The sequence below is a fragment of the Chlamydotis macqueenii genome, chromosome 18 (genome assembly GCF_036417535.1).
Source record: "Chlamydotis macqueenii isolate bChlMac1 chromosome 18, bChlMac1.mat, whole genome shotgun sequence".
Taxonomy (NCBI): Eukaryota; Metazoa; Chordata; class Aves; order Otidiformes; family Otididae; genus Chlamydotis; species Chlamydotis macqueenii.
In genome coordinates this window covers 8,413,904-8,438,466 of record NC_141573.1, presented here as the reverse complement: position 1 = coordinate 8,438,466, position 24,563 = coordinate 8,413,904, and the positions used below count along the sequence as shown (strand labels likewise).

Below are 24,563 nucleotides of genomic sequence, written 5' to 3'. Positions count from 1 at the left end.
GGTTTTGCATCTTCCACCAACTTGCAGATACTCCAGTCAAATATTGTAGCCAGGAACAACTTTATTTTATTAGGCAACTAGAGTGCAGATGCACGGGATCCATAGGTTAAGCTCTTTCTCTGTCGATAACACTCTTTTGGCTCTGTCCTCAGTTGCAGTATCACAACAGACACATCACTTAACTTCCATGTATGGTATACCATGAAAGCATGCTAAAATTGGGTAGAAGGCATCAGAGAAAGAGGGAAAAAAACAAAACAAAACAAAAAGTCTACCAGATGATGGAGTACATATGGAGTACATCCTCACCAAGGAGACCTTAGCACTGCTTTTACTCTAGAGCTTAACCCACATATCTTCTGGCTTAATTCACGTATTGCCCTTCTATATATTCTAGAGCTACAGATGCTACCATAAGTGAATCTACATTTCAAAGAGGGAGAGGAGAAATAAAAGCAATAAGACACGTACCTGATGCTAACAAGTCATTCACCAGCACCAAGAACTGCTCGTCTGCCACTTGTGCATCAGTCATGAGGAACACAGTGCCTATGTTCTTCACCCCAGCTTTGAGGTACTGGTTTGCCAGGTCTGCCTGGAGATTGAAAAGCAAGTGAATTTAGGGATTGCACCTCTGTTCTGCAAAGCATGGGCTAGGTACCACATCTACAAGGAGGATATTTCAGAATATGTGCTGCAACGGGCACCTCACAGATGAGCTAATTACTACACCTTGGTTTAATTAGAAAAACTCATCAAATATAACTTTTCTGGTCCTTTATGGTTTCTTGAAGAAGCACAAAGTTTTCAGGGCAAGTTCTACTTTTTATTTCCTACCCCTGCACCTCAGCCTTAAAAACCACCTACCTTCAGGTCAGGGATCCCATAGCCTTTCCTCAAAGTGATCTGGAAAACCTCCAGAGAGCTAATGAAGGCTGCCAGCCTGGTCAGGCTCTGCTTGCCGCTTCCGCCCACGCCAACCAGAAGAGCGTTTCCTCTGGGGGACTCCAGGATACGGTTGATGCGACAACTAAATTGAAGCATAAAAAAATCTCTCATTAATAAGAGTATTTTTCTATTTCTCTGCTTGGTGCTTTTCAATACATATTTTATTCACTAAGAAATTGTATTCTGAATTGGATGAGAAATGTCAATCTAAGAGACATGTTGGCAATCAACCCTGTCTCTGCCGAGATCTATAAAAAGGACATAGCTGATGAAAAAAAATAGTTTGGTAGCAGTTCAGACTGTGTCCAATTTTTTTTTTTTCCACCTGCCAAGTCCTGTTGGACACAACTATTTTAAGATGAAGGCCTGGACATCTTTGCAGGGAGGACAAGGGAAGAAACACATAACATCCACGTGCAAAAGCTGAGAACAAAATTCAAGGCTCTAACACACCGCCCCAGTAAAGGTTTCTCTTCACAAAGCATTTGGGATTCATGTCCAGGTGAAGAGTTGTGAGCATAAAGCATATTCATATATGTTTAAAATGGAATAAAACCTGGAAAATGCAGTCCATGTTTCTTATTTATCCGAACCACCACTACTTACTAGCGAGATTTCTCACTCTTAAAAATGAATTTGCTGTTATGTCCCAGATCTGTTCACCTCTCCTGTCTGAGGGTCGGTGAACTCCGCCTGCCTCCAATTTACTCTCTTTAAGCAATTGCTGACATCCTCACACGTGAAAACCTCACGTAAGGGAGGTACAGAGGATCCCGCCTCTGAAAACCTCACTGTCCTGTGCCTTAAACACCAGTGCCATTCCCCTCTTCACACCATTTCCTATATTCAGCTCACTTACCTGAGCATTTTCCCAGATTAATCCAATTAATTTTTCAAATAAGACTGCAAGAAATATTGTACAGCATTATTACAACTGAAGTATCTTATGATCTATGCACAGACTCCCACCCATTGTGAAATGATACCCAGAAAATCAATGCAATCCGTGCGGAGAGCTTCAGCATTCCTAGGTTCCGTTCTCTAGGTCAGCTCTCCCCGAAGACGACAGCGTGGTCTCTGCCCTTGGTGTGTGCTCCGGGGCTGCTGCTTTGTGAATGTGCACGCTGAGTCCTGGATTAGGAGGTGATTGAGATAGGTATCTCCCACTTCCTTATGTAAAATAAGTCCTTTAAGTCCTTCACTTTTCCTTTTTTTTTTTTTTTTTTTTTTAATTCTTTTCACTTTTTCCCCTTCTTATTTTTTTTCTTTTCTTTTTCCCCACAACTGAATATTTTCACCAAATTCAAGCTGATACTCAATAAGCTGTTTGAGATGGAATAAGTTGTGTATTTCACCAAAATGCATTTTCCAAATGCAATGAATGAAATTCCCTCAGCTCTAGTGAAACTCACGCTAAATACTCAAACCTCGTGCTCCTGATAATTCACAATATTAACCGGAGGGATAGCGCCAGGTTTTGTCCCAGTTTATGTAAAGTGTAAAAAGACCACAAGATTAACATTACTGTCAGCTTCCTGCAAGCAATGGAAGCAGAAATGCCCACAGACATCAGGTTGCATGTAACTCATTAATGCAAAGGAGTCAACGCCCATATTCTAAGGGAAAATGTGCTCCAGCGTAGCTGGCACACTGTACTGTAAAAGTAGCAGGTTGTTGAGCTCTCAGAACAGAAATGATTAACACCTCATTAAAAGGAGTAGCATATATATATATGTGTGTGTGTGTGTATATATATATATATATTTTTTTTTTTTTTTTTTTTTTACTTTGCATGACAGTGACCACATGAGGCTGCCAGGTCCAGCAAGAAGTGAAATCACACACTGGTGCGCAACAGGACAGCCCCTTCCTCCCGGCTCAGAGTCAGAAATCCGCACCTCTTGACACAACGTTTTCACACAAAATCAGTTAAAACTGTGATTCACAGGGCAGGTCCATCTTCCGAAGTGATCTAAGGCCAGATCTGCATCTTAGCACACAGAAATAAGTCTGTCTTTGCTGGGATTCCCAACAAGCATTTAAATGGTATTTGAAAGCTGAAGGTACCTCACCATCTACACCACAAGCATGTAAACAGCTTCACAACTATGAGCTGCAGACTTGCTTTTTTTATATAGTCCCACATCTCCAGTTTCCAAAGGGAATCCATCTGGACCTCCAAGTACCCAAATGCAAGCAGGATTTTCAATGGATCAAAGCAGTTTAAATGCCTCAATCCATTTAAACTAGTAGCCTGAATGCACATAATCTCTCTTTATACATATGCAAAAAATCCCACTAAGAACCTGTGCAAACATGGCTCTAAACCAGTTGCAAAAGCATTTAGGGAAATCCCAGTATAACTAGTTCTGCAGCTGGCTGTCAAGTGAAGACAATAACGCACTTGAGCATTGTCACGTACAATAAATGTTCATGCCATATGGAGAACATCAAGGGCCAAAGACATCATAACGCCAACCAGACTTTAAAATAACCACCAGCATGTAGTCCCTCCATCTGACAGCCCTAGGCGTCCTCACAGTTTCAGAAGTGCCCTCCAAACAGCAGCTAGAGAAGCTGGACACACCACAGTATTTGTGCTGGACACACCACATCAGCGGATGAAGCTTCTGCACACCTCCAGCTCCATCAGCCATAATTCCAGATACCTACACCCAGCAGGAAACTCCATGGAAGCAATCAGCCGAGATAAACGCTATGACAAGACCATAAAAACCATAAAATCCCCTTACACATGGCACATGGCATCCTCAAAGAGCACCAGGTTCATGGCAGCGTTGACTTCATTGTAGCCATCCAAGGATTCCACAAGGATCTTGTTCAACTCCTCCCAGGTTGGAACCGGTCTGTAGCTGGGTTCACCGATACCTTTAGCAAAATGGCAATAAACATTCATCCGCTTGGTCTGCTCTAAAGTTTCCTCAATGTCCTGTAAAAAAAAAAAAAAAAATTAAAAAAAAAAAAAAAGAAGTTATATAAGAAGTATGGGAAAAAACACTGCAGCTCTATGCCATCTTTCCAAGTACAGTATGGTGTTCCAGCAAACGGCTTTTTAGCAGATCTAGAGCTTTCCTTTGAAAGATATTTTGGAAAAATGGAAAGCACTAAGGATTTGTGCCTGCATTTCAGTTTACTCCCATCGAGGTGGGGGATCTGACCCTTCATCTGCTTTTGCCACATGAAACTCAAAATGCTTAAATAAAGGAATTAAATTAATTCACTGAGCCCAAATCTCCTCTCCCCAGTGCCCTCACAGAGCGCGTCATTTACCCAAATCACAACATTGGCAGCCCAGAATAATGAACCTCAACACTTACGTCATAAAATTTCTTCACCATCTCCAGCTGGATTTTATCAAAGGTTCCATAATCCTTTTCTTCAACCATCTTATCCCGGTACACCCGGTTTGACTCATGCAGATAGAGTTTCACGAGGTCGTGAGGTTGCTTCAGACATTCAGGGGTGGAGAACAGAAGGCCCTACGGAGAGCAGAGGCAGTCAGAACACCCCATCTTGACCCTCTACTCATTTTGATACTCCAGACAGCATCCCCAGGGCAGCCTGGCTGGGCTGGTTGACTTGATGTCCGCAGCAAAGAGCATGCGGAGTCAGGCATCGCCCCAGACACGCAGCTTTTCGTATCCCAACACCACGCCATGGGTGCTTTGTCAAGAAGAAAAAAAACAGTTTGGAAATTTTAGTGGTGATGATTGTTTTTTTTTTTTAAATCAATTAATTTTAATTAGGTGCATTCTGCCTGCAGGAAATATTAGTTGCTGTCTGCTTATCACAGTATGTTTACCATGAACTCTATTAAAATGCATAAAAGAATGATATTTCAGAAGTGTCGCCTATAACTAAGCCTATTAGCAGCACACAGGGTTTTCAATGGCATGAATTAAACAGACAGCTTTTATTCCTAACATCTAATTATTTATACATAAAATATGAAATGTATTAAGAGCAATGTAAAGCACTCCCTCTCAGCTCACTGGCCCATGGCTCAAACTGTTTGGGTTTCACATTAGTCATTACAGCTGCCAAATTACTATTTTATTTGTTTCGGAAAAGAAGTGAGAAGAACTGACAACTTGAAGAGAGGAAGGTGAAATACATCAGGTCCAAAATTGATCTTAAAAAAAAATAATTAAAAAAAAAAAAAAAAAAAAATCACTCAGTCACTCTAAAGGCATCCCAAGCCACAAAAGTTGTTGTTTTCTTGATGCAAGCACATGTAAGGCTACCTCAGAAGGAAGAAAATCCACATTTTGCATATTTGCCATCAGTTTATTAACTTAACACCTCAACATCTTCCCTTTTCTCACTTTGCAAACCCAATCCTCTTCTCAGCAGAGCCACCAGGCTCTTCCATGAACACAACCAGCTGAATCCCCAAAGAGTTGAGGTTAGGCTTCCAGGAGATATCGTAGTGTCTATGCTATGGCCGGGATGCACGAAGCATGCATGACTCCATCCATCACGGCATCTGTGATGGATGTGGTACCAACAATTTAAAAAAAAAACCAAAAAACAAAAAACAAAAAAAAAAAACCAAAAAAACAAAACAGATAATCCCTTGCCCTTTGCCACATCAATGCAAGTTTTATCTATCTGGCTGTTGACTCCTCAAGGTTGCATTTTGGCCAAATTTCTCAGCTTCTCCTCCTTGCCAGAAAGGCCAGAAGCTGGTTAGGAAGCCCTCTCTGGCACACCGAGGCTTCTCTAGACAATGATATCAAATATCATCATATCAACGATAAAATAGCAAAAAGCAGAAGAGGCCTTTGCTGTGAGGAGCAGCTGTGCCCATCGGGGTGCGAAAGGATCACTGCCGGGCTGCGGGGGAACTGCCACCCTCCGGCCAAGACTCATCAGATGAGGATTTATTACCTGGTAATTCTGAGTGACAGGCTCCTCAGCAGCTTAATAATCACCCCAGGAGATGATGCATATTTGGCAAGGAAATGGGGAATATGCTAATCATCCCAGCAAGACTTGTCCGCCGTGTTGTCGTCACACATCAACGTGCCACCGGAGACGGGCTGTCGCGGTTATGACAAGGCAGGACCTGACCTCAGCCTGTTGCTTGTTTTTTTCCCCATGATCTCCATGAAAAGGAGGAGAGCAAAGAACATCCATGACCCTGTCAGCCTGGCAGGGAGTGTGTCCCCTCCTAGCAGGATCTCATGTGCTCTGCACCCGCCACAGCTGGGCTGACAGAAGTCCAGGAGATACTTCTTCTGCCCATCAGAGCTCCACAAACAGTGATAAGTATTGGTCAGCTCGCATTTTACAACATCAGCATGTCTGGGCAGTTAGTAGCCCTGGCCCAGGACAGGACAATTCCCACCGTGTCTCCAGTAATGAATCTTAGCCTACAGCATTACCTCAAACACTGCGTTATCACTGTCCTCTGACCAGGAACAGTCTCCAAAAACCATCTAGAACAGCCACACGCTCCAGCCAGCTCTCTTGAGTTGTATTCACCCACACAACCACTGGTCCCTCCCGAAATCTCAGAAACTTTCCATGCAAGACCAGCTTCCACGCAATACCATTTCCTTCACCTGTAAGTTCCAGTGCTGTAGATTTCATTTGAAGCCACTCACACATAAAAGGATCACTCACTTTTCTATAGCGAGATGCACAGCTCTGGTACTGCCCACAGTATCAGTAAGTCCTACATCACACGGCTAAATGATTTTTGGTGATAGAGTAGCTCACCAAAGAAGATACTTAAAGTCAAACGGTTAGATGGCCCAGTGGGGAGAGACATCTGAATTTTTTTTTTCTTTTTATGTCCTAACATGCTCTTAGAGGCATATCCGGAAGGAACGCATACTTCATCTCCGCATGGAAATATATTGCACAGAGTTAAAATCCAAACAGAAGAGGCCTCTCTACACATACAGGACAAACATGGAAAGACAAAGACTTTGCATATTGCTACCTACAACACAATAAAACCTACACGTAAAGGGAAGCTAAATCTTTGGGTTTAAAAAAAAAAAAAAAACCGCAACAAAAAAAAAACCCAAAATTAAAAAGCACCAGAAACATTCAAGTCATTCTGGTAAAACTTGCAAAGCTATAACACAAGCCCAGAAATCAATGTCTGAAGCAATGTAATGTGAATCCTGGACACCAGGCTTGCTAGGTTGATAATGATTTCCACTTCTTAAACTTTGCCTCCTGCAAGGCTCACTGCCAGCAGGCTGGCTCCCTGCTAGCGCTGCTACGGGCAACCCGGCGAGCGGAGGGAAGCACCAGGACATACAGCACACAGCTTCCCCGGCACCGGGGAAGGGAGAGTGAATATGCTCCCATGGACAGGGTGATCAGGTGACAGAACAGAAAGACTCCTAGGCATAAAAAAGAAAAATTAATTACTTTTTCTCTTTCTTTTCAGTCTAACTAGCATTTCAAATAATAGTAACTTGTGCAGTGTAGTGACTCCTTTGTCACTGTCCTGCAGTTGGACTGAGCACCCTGCTCTTCTCCTTCCTGACGTCACTCTTGGGGCTCCTGGAGCAGCCGCAGCAGTTTGAGATAAAGCTATTGTACCAATTTTAAAATACACTCATCAGGGAGGACGCATGGATGAGGGGCTCCAACCATCCCATCAGCACCACATAGTGCTGCTGGTGTCTGGATCTCTGCTGGGAAGAGAAACAGCAGAGACAGTAAGCAGAAGGAATCATAGAATCTTAAGGTTGGAAGAGACCTCCAAGATCATCAAGTCCAACCATCAACCTAACACTACCATGCCCACGAAAACAGGAGGAAGAAGCTCTGGAACCAGACTGGCTGAGGTGACCACAGCACAACCAAGCCCAAGGCTAGGTCACACCAAAAACCTGCACCAGACCAAGGAACCAAACACAGATGCTGCTGACCCTGCATCAATCTCACAGCTGCTGCCGTCCCCGCTCTCCAGCCAAAAACAAAAATCCCTCCCCGTGTGAAGGAGCCTGAAGTCTGCCAGCCGCAAAAACCCACATGGAGGCAAAGATCAGCTGGAGCAAGGCACGTCGGAGCCACCGCTGTCATCTTGCTTCCAGGGAGAGAGAGAAGCTGTTCTTCCTCAACTGCCACAGATCTTAACGTGACATGCTGCTTGAAAATCTTGTGCGAAATGTGAATAAAAAGCAAAATACAACCCTGCCGAGTCGATGATTATTATTTTACAGAGATGGCAGATATAATTTAGAGCATAACACCATGGTAACCCTTTCAGATGGAAAGATAGACAGCAACAGGGCTTTCTCTGGTGTGAGCCAGCAGGGAATATATTTTTAAAAAGCATCATCCACAACCCTGTCACTGCAGAGATCTGTCTTCTTTAATCAAGGGTAAATTGCCCGGAGCGCACCAATCAATTTAACTCTGCAGTGCATAGCGGGACCCGGAGGCGTGAAAAGGTGCCACAGGAACGCAAGGCAAAGCGGTGTCGGACTTCAGCCACAGACAGAGCCGCAGCAGAGCGGAAGTAACGGAGAACACCTTCTGGGGAGCCCAAAGGGTTACAAGGGACCAGAGCGGATTTAGCAGTGCAACAAGGGCCAGGGAGGCTATGGGAACTCCAGCTGTGGAAACATTCAAAGCTTGTCTGATCAGCCTAACTTAACTATGAAGTTGGCCCTGCTTGAGCAGGGGATTGGACAAGAGAGCTCCAGCTACATTATGAATATATGAAGATGTAACGAATGGAACACATAGAAATGCATTCCCAGAGTCCAGAGCTTCTTTCAACGCAATTTCAGGAAAAAAAATTGTGTTCCAGCAGACCTACATAGGAAATCAGGAGACCTCAAGCCCAAGAATATTTATGGTAAGGAAATAATCAAGAACAAATAGCAAAATGTAAGGGAAGATTTCAAGAAAAATTGAACTACAATTTAAATAAACATTCTGAAACCAAGAAGCCGGACTCCTCCACTCCTGCAGCTATGTGATAAACAAAAAGCCACCTGAGCTCCTGTCGCTGCTCCCACCCTCTGGCCCAGTATCTAGAACTGGCAGGACATTTTCCAATATCGCACAATCTTAGCACCTTGCAAGCAGAGTACAGTTAAAATTAAAGCTTCCCATTGAAATGCTTTTTTTTTTTCCTCTCTCTGCCTTTCAAAGCACAGATTAACCAGAAACCAGGATTTAACGTGACCCACATGTAATGTCAAAGGCTGCTGATGTTGAGCTGAGCACAAGCGACAGGTCTGATTCCTTCTTGGCACAATGGAGTTATTAACTTTTTCGAGGCGCTGTTCTTGGATTTCCCATTGCCTGTAATTTCTTCAACTCCTGGCTGACAGATCAGATCATAAGGCACTGAACTTCCAGTACCCAGTTTGTAAAACAGACATTAATAAGGACAGCAACAAATTACAAACTGGGGGTTTACAACAGGTTATGGCATTTCAAATATCTTGATTTGGCTGCTGAGAACTTTCTCAAACTTTGATTAATCAGCCTGAAACTCTGAAAGGATCTTTGAGCAGCACTATCTACTGCTTCAAAGTATGAGATTTCTGGCGACCAAAAAAAAAAAAAAAAAAAAAAAAAAAAAAAAGTGCCTCTCCACTGTTGGAAGAAAACACTTTAAAGCTGAATAACTTCCCAACGGCACAGAACTGGCGCCAGGGGTAATTCAGATTCAGCAATTAAGTCAAAGCTGGTTTTGCTTTGTTTGTCAACTCTTTAAACACCATCCTTCATGCACATGCTGAGTACCTGACCATCGAGAAGCTAAGAGGAGTACCAGTATAGGCCAGCAAGCTGTACTGGCTCTAGGCAGAGCACTGGAACTAGTTACTGCTCCTCTGTCTTCAAGGCCAGTATCCACCCTCTGCTTCAGTGCAATAAAATAATTTTCCGGTGTGGTGGATTAGTGCCATTGATCCCCACGCATGCACATGTGGAACTGAGGCTCACAAAGACAAACCCAGCTTCATCACACTCACCAACAGTCACTTAAGTGTCAAAGTCAGGAGCCCAAAGATCACTTCAGTTGGTCCCTTCTACAGCCAGAGGACATTTCAACCCACCCAAAACCTGCACTTCCTCCTGGAGCTATTCATCCCTCTCCACTGACCACAGGAGGCTGGAAAGTAAATAAGCTTCTCACTGATGTTCCTCAAAGCCATGGGTGATGGCTCTAGAATCTATGGAAAACCAAACAGGAATCAGGAAAAGGCCTGAAGTCACTCTTTACTCAGGGGACACACATGCTCTGTCATTGCTAGGTGGGAGACTCTGTTTTGCTCATCAAGGCTAGCTGGGCCAGTGGAACACATATCCATAACTTCCCATGGCCTCAGGACAAGGTCTAAGAACCACAGGACAGCAACCGTACTTACTTGGAAGATATTGGAGAAGTCTCTCAGGTTGAAAATGTAGTGGAACTTGATAGCTGTTGGCAGGAAAGTAGCAGCCACTTTCTGATGCAGTCCCAGGGCCAGGGCAATCAGCTGCTGAGCCGATTTTTGCACAATCCCTGAGAAATTCCCACTCGTCAGGTGCTGCATTAAAATGGTGCTGTAGATCCTGGACAAAGCATCCTGACCAGGGATGGAGAGGGCGAAGACGCAGAAGTGACGCTGAGGAAGAGAAAGGAAGACATGGAAAGGTCAAAGAGATGGGCAATCACCTCTCAAGCAAAATGCCCTTGGAGGCTTGATGTGATTGGACACTGTGCTAGATAATCTCATCTAGGCTCCCTTTCCCAAAAAAAAGGTTGGACCAGATGATCTTTTGAGATCCCTTCCAACCTGGGATGCTCTATGATTCTATAACTTACAGTCCACCTGAACAAGACTATCCTTCTTCCAGTTTCCCAGTAGAGGATGGTTGGCAAGTGCCATCATTCTGCTCACTAAACAAGAGATTTTCAACTGCATTTCACAATTGCTAGGCTGGAAGTTTAGTCCACTGAAGAGCTGAAGGTCTCCAAAGGTCCCACTGATCTCTGATGAAGCCCAGTCGCTGTCTCAAACATTGTGCTTCAGTGCCTTGAACTCAACAGACTTAACCTGATCCTTGTGTTACAGCCCTAAAAACCTGACCAACAGTGATCATAACTCGCAGTCCTTTCAAATTCACTTTCTTACTCTGAGCCTGCTTCCCTGAATCCTGACTTTCATGGCTTCATCTGATCCGGCAAACAGAGCAGCCCCTGCCCCATTCCTCCTGAGAATGTGGTAATACTTGGCTCCCCCCATCCTATTACCATTCTCCCTGCCAAAATACGATGGCCACGTCCATGCTGCCTGTTGGGAACAAGCTCTGGAAGGTGCCATCTACCAGAAGACCCCTTACAGATTTAGAATTTGCAAAGACAGAGGAGATACCCATTTCCAGACAGGAGATGCTTCATTTTTACACAACAGAGCACCTTGCTAGAGAGGAGAACATACTTCTGGTCCATCAGGAAATTTTAGAAACCAAAAAGCATTAATGAACTATATTTCAGAGGAAAATATTAGATAAATGAAGGCAAAGTCTGTCTGTATGAACCAGAAGGCTGTCCTGAAAGTAGGTGTTGAGCTGTCTGGCAATGTGAGGAAAAACAAACAAGGGAATAAGGGAGCAAATCTGCTGCTTCACCATTCAGAATTACATTCACTCAACAGATTCATGCCATTTCTACTCATAAAACAATAGCAGGATCTGCCAGTGGGTTTTCCTCTAGCCTCATGCTTAAATAACCCACTCAAAAATAAAGCCAGCCATTGTGCAGGCCTTTACCTGCAGACGAGGGTTGATGGTGAAACTCCCCGCCGTCGGGTTCATGCACGACACGTACTGCACATTCGCGATCTCCTTCAGTGACAGCTTGGTCCTGTCGTACCTTCGGGTGAAACAAAAGCAGCAGCACAGTGACCACAGCCCACGAGCAACAGCCGCAGCGTCTCCCCTGGCACACGTCCACTTGACTTGAGTGGGGTCAAATCCTGTATCTCGCCAAGGCAGGGCGCAGGCTTGCCTGTGTATGGCATGGCATACGAGTCCTGCTCTTGGTGGAAATCTTTCAGCTTGAATAATGCATAGCTAGTATTTCTATCAGCTAGTAACGAGCCCTGAGCAAAGCCCTCGGGTTGTACACGTCGCTTGCATGGAAATGGTAGAAAATCACAAGCGTGCCTCTGGTTTGAGCCATCCTGGGGAAGGACGGGGACTCTGCTGATAGAGCCAGGGGTACAGGCCCAGGAGCAGACTCAGCGAGGTTACTGCCGAGAACATGGGCAGAAAGCCTGGACGTGCCTGGAAGGAGACACGCGGCCCGCTGTGGCCCACCGTGCCTCCAACGCTCCCACGCAACCAGCAGAGCCCTCTTTCTGCCTGACTTCTCCAACCATCCACAGACCAAAATTTCTGCCTCCACTCCGCTGTCTCCATGCCTGGGAAGCTTTTGGCCAAGCTGAGGCATGCACAGAGCTGAGGAGACTGGTAATTGCTCCAAGCGCCTGCCCTGTATTCCCCTGCAAATATTCCTGTCCCACGCAGCGCTGCCGGCTACACTGTAAAACGCACCAATCTCCTTCCAAAACACCGTTGCTGCTTTTCCTTCAAATTCCCTCTGCCTGGACAACGCTTGTTTGCTGCTGCCTGACTGATAACAATATTAGGTGCTCCTAGCAGGGGCGATTCATCCCAGCTGAGACCAAACCCACGGTCTTCCTCTGCTCTCAGCCTCACAGGGAGCCAAGGCTGAGCATCGGGCTCCCATTCTGCATTGGGACCGTGGTCACAAGCTGCAGCAAAAGCAGAGCAAAGCTCCTGTCAACCAGGCTATGAGCAGGTAAGTTTGCTTGCTGGGGACAGTGGAAACTCTGAGGGTACACAGCACTCTGTTCACCCACAGCCTTCCCAGCAAGCTCCAGCCCAGCAGGATGCGATGGCAAACACAGGATGGGAAGAGGGAACCGTGCTTTGACTTCCTCTCAAACCCCATCCCCAACACTGGGGCTGAACAAAAAGGTCTCGGCCAACCAAGCCCGAGCAGCCTCTTACCAGTGGCCGTAGTCCAGATGCTGCCTGATCAGTGTATGGGGCTGCACCGTCCCGTAAGCGTCCACTTCAGGCATGTTCAGGTCATCGATGAAGTACACAAGCTTCTTGGTACCCGGAGGGCCGTAATTCCTGCCAGCCTTTTTATCCAGAGGCTTCTCGAGCACCCCTGTGTGGAGGCAGAGGTGCAAAGCTAAGCTACAGGAGGAGTCATTGCTGCAAAATAAAAATAATTTCTCAGCCCAGCTTGATGCCACGCTGTGTGCAGCTCCAACAGCCCCAGGAAGAGCTGAGCTACGCACAGGACAGGCTGGGCTCATCCTAGGGCACAGGGGGGAAGCCCCTGGTTCCCTCCAGCTGGCATCTGGGTCTGTTCATTGCTTTTTGGGAGGAAGAGGTGGTCCCGGCACAGGATGCTGCTCACCAGCAGGACGGTGCCTGTCCCCAAGCTGTGGCTATAGAGCAGCTGGGACACCCAATTCTTTTAAACTAAATCTTGCTCGCTGAGGTTATTCTGCTCCGTACAACAGCGCAGTGAATATCCTCTGCCGCCTGTCCCAGCGGAACGGCGACTGCACCATTAACACGGGCAGTAGTGGCTGGGCACTGGGAAGGAACAGGGGAGATGCTGCAGGCACAGAAGCCCACAAGCAAAGCTGATTTTGTGAACGTAAATGCATTTTTTACCTCTATTAGACAAAAGAAATAAGTGATTTTGAGGCCAAATTCCTGGACATCTCCAGAACAATCAAAACAATATTTTTCATTTAAATGCACCAAATACCCACAGGTTCCCTGATCCCCTCCCCAGCATCACCCAAAACTCCAGATAACGTGACAACACTCAGTTCCAACACAACATGTCAGATTACCACCTAGTTTTAAAGTAGGGTCATGCATGAGGCAAGGGAAAGTGTGGAGAGAAACGTTTCTCATTTCAAAGCTTTGGAAGATTTTAATTTGTTTTAGCAGAAGGCTGAGGTTATGCGTTGATCTAGATTATAAAACATGGAGAATATTTATAACACTGGGCTGATATTTAATAAAAATCACCCCACACTGCTGCACATAACGTTTTATAGCTTACTGATTCATTGATTGCAGCCCAAGCAACCTTTACCGACTCCGTAAGTAGAAAAACAAACGGAAGCAGCTCTCCGCTGCCCCGCTCCCGGGATGGGTTTTCTGCCGTGCGCTTACTGGGAGAGCATCCCCGGCCTCAGGGGCTCACTGCTCTCCTGAAGATGGAGGTGGAATTTGTTTCATTTACGCAATTCTGAGTTGTCAACAAACCCATAAGGTGCTGTAACGCAGCATGGTAAGCAGCAATTCTCTGTAATTAGGGAAGACTGGCAAATGTCAATGGGAGTGGGAATTTTTACAGAAATCTCCTTCGGAAAATGTACGCTTAAGCCATTCATTATTATGTGCAAAAGTTACTAAGGAAGATTTATATTCTGGTTTTTTTCAGACCACAAATCTTTTAAAACACCGATTTTTTCACTGCTTCGGTGCACTGCAGACAGCTTGTCTTTCCCACTACTCAAAATTCAACTGATTTCTTGTTGCAGACAGTTGCTGCACAAAGGAATGAATTGTGCTAAGAAAAATGATGAATCTTTCCTCAGTGGAGTCTCTCTCCTCTTTCAATAAAACCACAAGATTTGAAATTTCTGGTAGTAAGTTAAATCAAGTGTTTCAAATAAGCATTTAATTTAAATTTAATTAGTCCTTAATTAACATATAAAATCAGCCCTTTTTGAGGTTAAACAAGTATGCAGGAGATTCATCACACTGAAATGCAATTACTGGGGATCAGTGATATGTTTGTGAAAGTTGCATTTTAATTCAAAGTTGTATCTCACAATAATAATAAAAGGTCCACGTCTCTGCCTCTGAGATCCTGACATCCTCAAATCAGCACCTGAAATAAAGTCACTGCAAACGAGACTTAGTAAGTGTGACCCTTCTGGCCTGCTGGCTGTAGGTCAAGGCAGGGGAAAAAACCCCCAAAACCAAAAAAAACCAACATTTATTGCAATTTCCTCAAGGTGGATCTGGAGTGGAAAGGTGCTGAGTGTCAGAAGCCAGGGCTGCATCTGATGGAGGAGCAGAGGTCCGAGAGGACACGAAGCAGACAGCAGCAGCCCAGAGGTCCAGGGTGATGGGCTGAGAGAGCAACAAGTGGTATCCAGTCACAACACAGCAAAGAAAGTGCAAAAACTGGCCCCAGGTTTGGGCAGAGTGTGTCTGCCTCCTTCTAATCCCTATGGATGTGGCATTTCTGTGAGCCACAGGGCCTGCAAGGATGGTTTGAACCACGTACCTGTGCTTCCCCTAAAGGGTACACACGCTGCACCATATAAATCTCTGCACCAAGAGGCACTTTGTCTAAGAAATTACTGGCTTTCAGGTTAGGCTCTAAGTGGAAAAAAAAAAAAAAAAAAAAAAAAAAAAAAATCCAGAACTGCTTTGTATCCATGTTTTACAAAACTACACAAAAAGGGACAAATTAACTCTAAAAAAGGAGCAGTAGGGAACCAAGCCAAGAGGTATAAATCATGCTTCCCAATACAAATCTCACAGCCACATCTTCATCCGCGCGCAAAATGACTTGCTGCTCTCTGCAGAGGAAGAAAGTCTCAAACGTCATTTTTCACTGATGTGCCAAAATCCTCATCAGCAATATTCTTATGGACTTCCCCAGGGCCAGCAACTCCCTGAGGCTCAGAGCTCCCCAGGGTCAGCAAGCCCTGTGCCCCTGGGGTGATGGGGATGCAGGACCTGCTCCACGGGAGCACGTTGGGCTGCGGCAGGACACGCAGGACAGCGCCAGGAACCAGCAGCCCTGGCTTACAGCCTGCACGTATCCATTAGCACCATCCTCACTGCTAATTGGAATGCAATTCCTGTCATTGCACCCTGAGGACAGTTTGGATCCCAGCCAAGGAGCCCATTCTATTCAGCGTGGGCTTAAATTCAAGCGTATTAAAGACACATCTCAAGTTAAGCATGAGCTATGTTCTGCCCAAAACAGCAGCAGATTTAAGCACGTGCTTTGGCACAGCCCTGAACTGGAGTCATGGTGCTCAGAATTCAAATCTTTATGTTGGAAAATGTCATCTTCCTCAAAATCAGGGGTCCACTGCCCCGAGAGTTTCACAGTGGGATTTAGGAAACGGCAGGTGTCAGTGCAGTGCCCACAAACAACATAGGAATCTCATCCATGGGTCCTTCCCTGAGTGCCACAGTGCACACCCCACTCCAAACCTTGCCAGATGCCTGGGAATTTGGTAACCTGCCAGACAGAAGTCCTATGACTCAGCCATTATCTTACCTTGCAGCATGGCAGAGGTGGTGTAGTAGTTAAACGGGACCTTCTTCACCACGTACGCATCCGTGTCCAGTGAGGAGAGCTTGTCCCCCACCAGCACAGACTTCCCTGTGCCACCATTGCCCACCAGCATCACTGGGCGCTGGCGCTCCAGGAGCCTGTCCATGAAGTACCGCACGCGGACTGTCTCGGTGGTGGGCACCAGGCAAGCCTGAGAGGGACATAACAAGCAGGTAAGTGTCCCCACCCCACCTCAACCCCAGAGCCATCTTCTGGGGAGAAGTGAAATTGGGAGAGCCAGGAATGAGTGAGGTGACCCCAGTTTCTAGACTGCACTAGGAAGGGAACGATATGCTGCTGCCGACCATTCAAATCAAACTGTCTGTATAGATGAAACCTTGACAGCTAGATGCTGGGAACAGCATCTGGATCTCCCCACAAACAGACATTTCACTAAAATGGTAAAATTTTTTACAAGTCACCTGGTCACTGTGGCAATTCTAAAAGGAAAGAAAAACATAGCTGGCAAATGCAATTCACTGCCTGCAGAAAGCCTCATTTTTCACCCAAATCACAAAAAAAATCCCTATTTTCATCCACACAGAATGATGACATGGTGTCTTGGGGGCTTTGTCACTACTTTGTCTTGCATCCTGCTTCACTCTGCAGGCCAAACGCAGCCCCATCCTGCACCCTGCGTCACCAAGGTGGCTCTCAGCCTGCCCCTCATCTGCATCACTCTTATTTAGAAGATGGATGGAGGATGTGTCCTCACAGTCAAAGCACCGTAAACAAAGATGTGCAGTTTAGCTGTACATCATAAAGAATGCCATCTTTATCATGAAGTGCTTGACCTATAATGAGACTTCATTGAAACGCCCACGTACAGTCACTCAAATGCACATACTTCTCCCAGACAAAAGGCATGTGAGGTTCACCTACCTGTAATGGCATTTCTGGATCAAATTCAAACTGGGGAATAAGTTTAGACCAAGGCTCAAACTTCTTTGTTTCTGGATCGATGTAGAAGTCAAAGACTGTGCCCTGAGAGGGAAACTTGATAGTCTTGAATTCTGTCACCCACCACTTGCTGAACTCCACTCTGTAGTCAACAAGCTGCGAGACAAAAAGTGGAGAAAATATGCTAATCTGGAGAAATTCATTAGTGATGGAGAATGCTATTTATCGCAGTCCACCAGAGTGAGATTAGTCCTTAAAATACATTCTACAGCATAATAATAAGAAAAAGGACAACATTGTTAAGTCTAATTTTTCATTTTCTTCGTTTCTTCTCATCACTCCTATATATTCACCTAAATAATTCATCCTCTGTGTTGATCACTCTCGGTATGCCTGAGATTAGATAGATGGATCAATTTTAAAAAGAGAAATACGTGCCTGTGACTAAACAGGCCACTTGATTGATTCTTGGTGCCTACTTCTTCCAACAGACAAGGACACAACATCCATCTACATCTGTGGTCATGGTTAGTCAAAGCATGCATGCTAAAGCCTTTCCTCATAAATCACACCACTCTATTAATACTTAGTTGTTATCTTCCGGCCTCTTTTCAAGCCACAACGTTTTGGAGAAGCAGCACTGCAGACACCAGTGTTCCAAAGCACCAGAGAGGGACCATGTCCCTTCGGCTCTGCTCTGTTCCTGCATTGCCACATCACCCTGGAAGCACCCACTCTCTTGTCTTTCCCCATTAGATCTTTCTATGCATGGAGATTTTGGACTATCTGAATTTTTTTTTTTTTTCCAAGAGCTGGGGTGACAGTCTTGCTTTAGATTCTGGGTCAGGACTTGCAAAACGCATTTAGTCCCCCTCCTCTGCCCTGGGTCTCCTGTATGACATTGGGCCAGTCACTCCATCTGAACCCCTTCCCATGCAGACAATGGGGACTACAGCCTTCTGCTCTGGAGAGAAGCGGGTGGGGGAAGGAGGGGAAAAGTGCTGTTAAAAATATATTTGTGAAACCCCAGATGCATAATTTAGCCAGTTTTAATAGCACAGCTTCTTCCTGAGGCATCTGTGGGTCTCTCATCTCCATAGCCATTTGAGATGCTTTCCTAGCCCAGAAACCTGGGTGGGACCACAAACACATTGCCCAGAGACTGCTCAGTCTCCATCAGGAAACCTGGATTTGAAGATGAACTGAATCAAATGTCCTCTGTAACGTCTCCTGAGCCATCATCCATCAAAAAACCAGAGGATATGAAAAACACGTTATTAGTATCCATGACTTCGCAGCCTCGTGCTATTCGGAGAGGCAGAATAACTGTAACTCCCCATTCTCCTGTTGCTATAACTCCTCGGCGCCCACAGCAGAGCGGCCTGCAGCAGAGAGGGAGATGCATCGCTGCTAAAAGCTTTCTCACAAGGGTGCCCTTACCCCTGCGCAGGCAAACTGCCTGCAGCTGCATTGCGTGGGACTGCCCGCCCGCCCTAACCGAGCGGCCCCGCTCCATTGCCGGAACCGTGCTGAACTCAAATTGCTTCCTTAATAAAAACCCCATATGGATTTCTGCTAATTTCAGAGCCTGGAAATGGCAAATCCATCATCTGTTTTTATACAGGGGCCCCGCTACCCACCGACAAGCGCAGAGTAGCGGGAAGCTTTCCAGACTTTCTCCTGACATTTCGGCAGCAAAAGGTCAGCACGAAGGGCACCTTCAATGGAGAGCAATAAACAGATTTTATATTGGATCATTTTTCATCAGGCTTCCCCTCACTCGGACTGCTGTACCCTCGCACTCTTAGCTCTAACATTTACAGAGCATCACAAGCAGCAACGCACAGCCCATTCTCAAAGTTAAACCTCCCGGCGGGATGCGGGGCCCGCGCAGCGCTCCTCCTGCGACCCGCATGGTGGCCCAGGAAGAGCATCCTGTGCCAAGACCACCGCTCCGTGGGGAGCCGGGTGGACAGCAGGCAGCAAAGCCTGCGATGCCAGGGTCCGACTCTGCTAGAGAGCAGGGAACGCAGCCTCCATCTGCCATACAACCGTGCTCCAGCCGACATGCTCGAGGAGCTCTAAGCTCTTATAATTAGACAGCAGTTTGTACTGCTGAAGCAAGGACAAGCAGTGCTTCCCAGGCTTTGTTGTGGGGTTGGTTTTGTTGGTTTGGTTTTTCTTTTGGTTTTTTTTTTTTTGAAGTCACCCTGCACTGACAACACTAAGGCAGAGTATTTCCCTGCTGGGACATAGGGTTAAGTCCTCCACAAGCACTGAGAAAGCTGCTTTCCACAGGTCATTCAAGGGCCACAAGGCATGACAGCACCAGGTGAGCACCAAGCTGAACTTGACATGTGATTTTTATCACTTCCCAAAACATCTGCTCCTTGGCATGAAGGAAATGCAAAGGGTCCAGCAGATGATGTTGGTCTAGCATTGAGGCACATGGAAAAAACACGAAGAGACCCCAGCGAGCACTTGACCAGCCTCTGAGAACAGCAGTGCCTCCACCTGAGCTGGGGAAGGATCTCCAGTCCCAGGTCCATGTAGAGATCTCCCACATAACTCCTGACAACAGAGCTTGACACAAGCCCACTAGAGACCAGATATGGATCTCTGAGCCCTCAACAGCCATGTCTTGTCTTATCATCAGGCAGACCCACACATCAGGATGACACACTTTAGACCTGGGGATGAAGTACCCTCTGACTAGGAGATGCGACCGCCTGACAGGTTCCCAGCAGGGACTGGGCAGAACCAGAGCGAGCAGCTCCAGCAGATGCCAAATGTACTTCCACCCTCAGGCTTTGCAGCGACTCACATTGCTCCTTGTGCCACCTGCTGAAAACCTGGGACCCAAAATCCAGGTCTCCAGGTGCCAGAGGTGCTTCTTAGACCTGTCTACAAATTTCTCCTGCCTGCCTCTGAACCAGTCACATTAAAAATCTCCAGCTTCCACAGCCACCAATCGGGAAAGAGCAATGCCAATAGAGGGTGGGAAGCCATCCTGCAAGAATGGGCATGAAACCACGGAGCAGAGCCAAGGGTGGCCCCAGTGTCGGCAGCAAGGCTCTGACACACAGCCAGCTGTCGTCTTGTCCGTTATTACTGTTAACAGTTGGAAGCTGTAAAACAGCAGCAGCTTTTCCGATTACTTGGAAATCAAGAGACAGTCCTGCTGTGCCAAGCTGAGCCACATGGCCAGGACACGGGGCAGAACAGGGCATGATGGTGAAAGGAAATACCCATTTCTCCTCTGCTGTGCACAAGACATTGAGGAGAGACAGAGAACAGGAAGGTCAGAGGCAGCAGTACAACTCTGCTTCCCCCAGGCAAGTCTGGAGAAGATCGTTCCCAAGATTTGTGTGGTTCGTGTACTTAAGCCCAGCTGGAAATGTTTGTGCTTCTCCCGTGTTTTAAGGACCAGGACATGAAAGGGGGCTGAAAACATGCAGTATCAAATGCTGACCGTGAGAAAACTGTCTCATAATAATATCACCATGCAAGAGATCACACCCACCTTGTCTAGTGCAAGTTGATGGATTCAGAGGCTGACAGCTGCAATTAATCCACAGGATAGATGGACTGTGGGAAGCAGCATGGTGAGTAGCGCCCTGTCTTCCTCTGCCTCTCGGACATGAGCGTACTTGGAACGTCAGAGACACCACTATTGAACCACAGCCTGATTAATCCTCCTGGCCCAAGAAGATCTTGGTCTCTAGATTGCACCCTCCAGCACTGTAGTCTTGGGTGTGGACATCCATCCACCAACAGCTTGACTGAGCCCAGCAGCTCATGCCAGAAACCACCCAACAGCTGGCTGCCCAGAGTGAAAGCTGAGTGCCTTCAACCATCAACCCCAGCCTCATCAGCATGCTCCCACCCAGCAAAAAAAATTTCAAAGAGCAGAGCCGTTACCTACTTCCACTTAAGTAGAAGGACATAATCCCCATCTTCCCCTACTAACCACCTCTCTTTCTTAGGTACTTCTATGAGAAATTGAGGACAGTCAATTCTTGACATCCACCTACATTTAACAAAAAGCCAGTGGTGATAAAACACAGGCTGGTTTGTGTTATATAGCACAACATCTACCCGCGCAGTCAGATAGCTGAAAGACTGCTCCTCTGATATATTCACCTGACAAACAAGTCTTAATTTGATCACATTGTGAACATTAACCCAACGTTTCTCCCCACTGAAATGTGTCTGCATAAGCAAACCTCCATCCGCCTTTATCACTTGACTTCTCAGCTGTTCTCCTCTGGTGTTACACCCTGGATAACAAGGTCTTTCGCAAAAGGAATTGTTGCGTTTTGGTTTCCAGTTGATTATCATCTATATGAGAGCCTCAGGAAAACAGTGTTACCAATATAGCACTATGTTTTGGAAAGTATAAAGAAAAAAAAAAGAAAAAGAAAAAGAAAAAGGCCTATGTAAAAGATGTTGAAGTGACATCTTCCTCCTTACCTGGTCTTGAAACATTGATCCACCAAAGGCCCAGACAGCAGCAAAGACAAAGTAAAGTTCATAAAGCTCCTTGGGGCAGTCAGGAGGCGTGTTCTCCTCTGTCAGGAGGCATTCCAGGAGGTAGCACAACATCTGAACCATACTCTGCTCAGGAATAGGAATAATCTTCTTAAACCTAAGAAAAGGAAATTGAAAACACAGGAAATATAATTGGGTCCCACAATACAGTCGCTCACAAGCCAGGAAGACAAGCCTAGAAATGCTTTTTCAGAATATTAGCATTTCACTTGTCAGCTGTGCGTATCTCATTCCCGGATACGGCAGGAAAGAGAACAGCCATTCCCTCCCTCGAACCCGCTGGTACCGGCACACACACAAGTAATAACAGTAATCAGAAGTTTCAAGCATTTTAAAACTTTGATCCTCTTGAAAGAGGTAAAACGGAAGACTTGCTAAAAGCAATGATTTCCTGTGAATGCAAAGAGTTCAAAAGCGGTCAAATAGAGGAGTAATAAAATAAACCCTTTCATCTTGCCATTTTACATTCATTTAAGCTACACTTACAGAATTCCAAACTAATATTGTAGCAGCGCTGAAGTCCTCCATAAAGTAATTACAGCTATTTGAAAGGTTGGTTCGACAATTTCTGAATTAAGAAAGCTACCAAAATACCCAGCTCAGGGCTGCCTGCAGCTAATCCCCGGAATTTCATGGTCTGAAACAACATTCAGGAAATAGAGTGGGAAGTGTCCGATGGACTTTGCTGTGAGCAGCTGTAACCAGCTTGGTCTCCCAGTAAGATGCCTAACTCCTACTTCCAAAGATCACTAATTCTGACTCATCTTCGCTGTGGCCAACAACTCCCATGCTTAACTGTACACTGATTTTTTTTTTTTTTTATTTTATTTTTTAAGTGAAGGTGCAACTACAGGAAATAAGCGGAGGATGGGAGAAGCTCCTTTACTCATTTTTGTTTGGGCTCTGCTTTGGCCAGTCCTCACCATACTATGAGTAAGAGACTCGTTGCTTGTGATGATAAGCAAGAGCCATGCAACTTCTCTGTGGGCACTGCTTTGAAGCTAACTTTGAAGCCAAGAAGCACCAAGGCCCTTCCAAATATCCAAGCCCTTCATGTTCGTTGGCTTGGTGTGCCACCAGGCTGGACGTCCACACAGACTGACTTCATTTTGTTCAAACACATCAGGAAAGAAACTCACGACAGAACTGTCTGTAAAGCAATCCCACTCTCTCACACAAACAGCAACTTGCTTCTCATCACTAAGGGGTAGGAAAAGAAGCAGAGAGAGGAAAAAAAAAAAAAAAAAAAGAGGATCTGCCCTCTCCACCTTCCATGCTGCATATTGAAAACTTTCCTTCAGCAGTGATCTGAAATCTGCCCTACCAAAAAATGAGGCGTAGAGGGGACTCAGGTCTAACCTGAGTCAGGAGGTTAGGAGACCAAAAAACTTTATCTTTAGGATTTCCTGGATTTACTTTCCAAGAGATACAAAATTGGTATAAGAAGTACAGGAGCAATCGAATCAAAATCAGATAAAAACCAGATCTGACCAACAACGGATGGGCAGGAACATCAACTCTCCCAACCTTGCCCCATTGTTTCTCTGAACTTAAGCCTCAGGGCTCTTGGGGGCCATGAGGAAACCAGCCACCCATGCCACATGCAGCACAACCCCAGCACAGCACAGCTGGTCTGGAAAGCAGCAAGTGTCCCCCTGTCCTCGCCAGGAGATACAATCACTCTTCAGATGGTACCTTGTTCTGAGGGTGTCCAGGCAAATTGGCAGGTATTTATCAAACAAAACGGTCAGGTTGGCTCTTTCGGACTGGATCTCTCTCCTGTCAATCCAGCTGCTCACCGGGGGATTCCAGCCCAGATCTGATGGGTTGATGTATAGGATCCCTTTAGGTCCAGGATACAAGAGAACATATAGTAAGGACACAACAGAGACTATTCCTTTCCTCCAGCAGAATTTCTCAGCTACTTTCACACAGCCAAACCCTGTCAAATACACTTGGGTTTAGCTGGGCCCCCTGGGTTATTGCTCCCGGGTGTAAAACTAGGGGATACCTTCGTTCCTTTCTCCCATACTTCATGCACTTCTCCAGAAGATCAGGAGCTCTTTGGGATAGGGACTGCCCCTCTCCTTACGAAGTCCATACAGGGCTTTGCACAACAGGAGCACTCTCAGCAATGCTAAAGCCATGATCACACATCAAGTGTGAGAGATCTGGGTAAATCTCAAAGATTATGAGAGCTCCACATATGGATTGGGAGTTAGGATCCTTAGTTTGTCTACGTTTTTCAGGAACAGACCCTATCCATCAAAGACAGCTGTGATCCCAGGTTAGGTACTTTCAACAGGAACCAAGTTGGCCAACAAAAGACTGGTTAATGGCACTAGATCCTACTTGGTCCATGCAAAATCCCAGTGTGAAGTTCAGGTCAGGACTCACCTGCTCTGGACACAGTTGCTGGAGTGGCTGTGCGCAGGTGGCTGATCTCAAAGACCAGCCGCATCGTTGGGTTCAGAGGGATCCTCTCATTGCTTGCCAGAGTCAGCACCTGTATGTGGCAGACGGACAGACTAACATCTCCCTTGGGAACAGGAATGAAAAGCATTCAGCACTTTGCGGGAAAGAGCCTGATTGCTGCCAGCCCAGCTCCTCGAGGCAAAGCAGCTGATTTCTAGCAGGTGGTAGAATGATCCCTCTTCTCTTCCATGGCACAGGATGTACAGCACTGCTTTAGGGTGGGGGAAAAGGTGTAGGATTATGACCCATCTCTATTTTTAAAGGGCCT

At 46.0% G+C, this 24,563-nt stretch overlaps 1 protein-coding gene across 1 annotated transcript in view; it reads right to left on the bottom strand.

Annotated features, from left to right (window-relative positions):
• The window catches only part of DNAH9 (dynein axonemal heavy chain 9), a 169,583-nt gene that overhangs the window by 95,807 nt on the left and 49,213 nt on the right, over positions 1 to 24,563 (bottom strand). Inside the window, exons 34-45 of the mRNA XM_086762087.1 lie at positions 24,218 to 24,326; positions 23,516 to 23,663; positions 21,743 to 21,917; positions 17,252 to 17,425; positions 16,313 to 16,520; positions 12,979 to 13,144; positions 11,713 to 11,815; positions 10,326 to 10,565; positions 4,287 to 4,448; positions 3,702 to 3,898; positions 868 to 1,030; positions 472 to 595 (exon numbers count right to left, since the gene is read on the bottom strand). Of these exons, the coding sequence (XP_086618213.1) occupies positions 472 to 595; positions 868 to 1,030; positions 3,702 to 3,898; positions 4,287 to 4,448; positions 10,326 to 10,565; positions 11,713 to 11,815; positions 12,979 to 13,144; positions 16,313 to 16,520; positions 17,252 to 17,425; positions 21,743 to 21,917; positions 23,516 to 23,663; positions 24,218 to 24,326 (1,969 nt within the window). The remainder of the gene's footprint in view (positions 1 to 471; positions 596 to 867; positions 1,031 to 3,701; positions 3,899 to 4,286; positions 4,449 to 10,325; positions 10,566 to 11,712; positions 11,816 to 12,978; positions 13,145 to 16,312; positions 16,521 to 17,251; positions 17,426 to 21,742; positions 21,918 to 23,515; positions 23,664 to 24,217; positions 24,327 to 24,563) is intronic.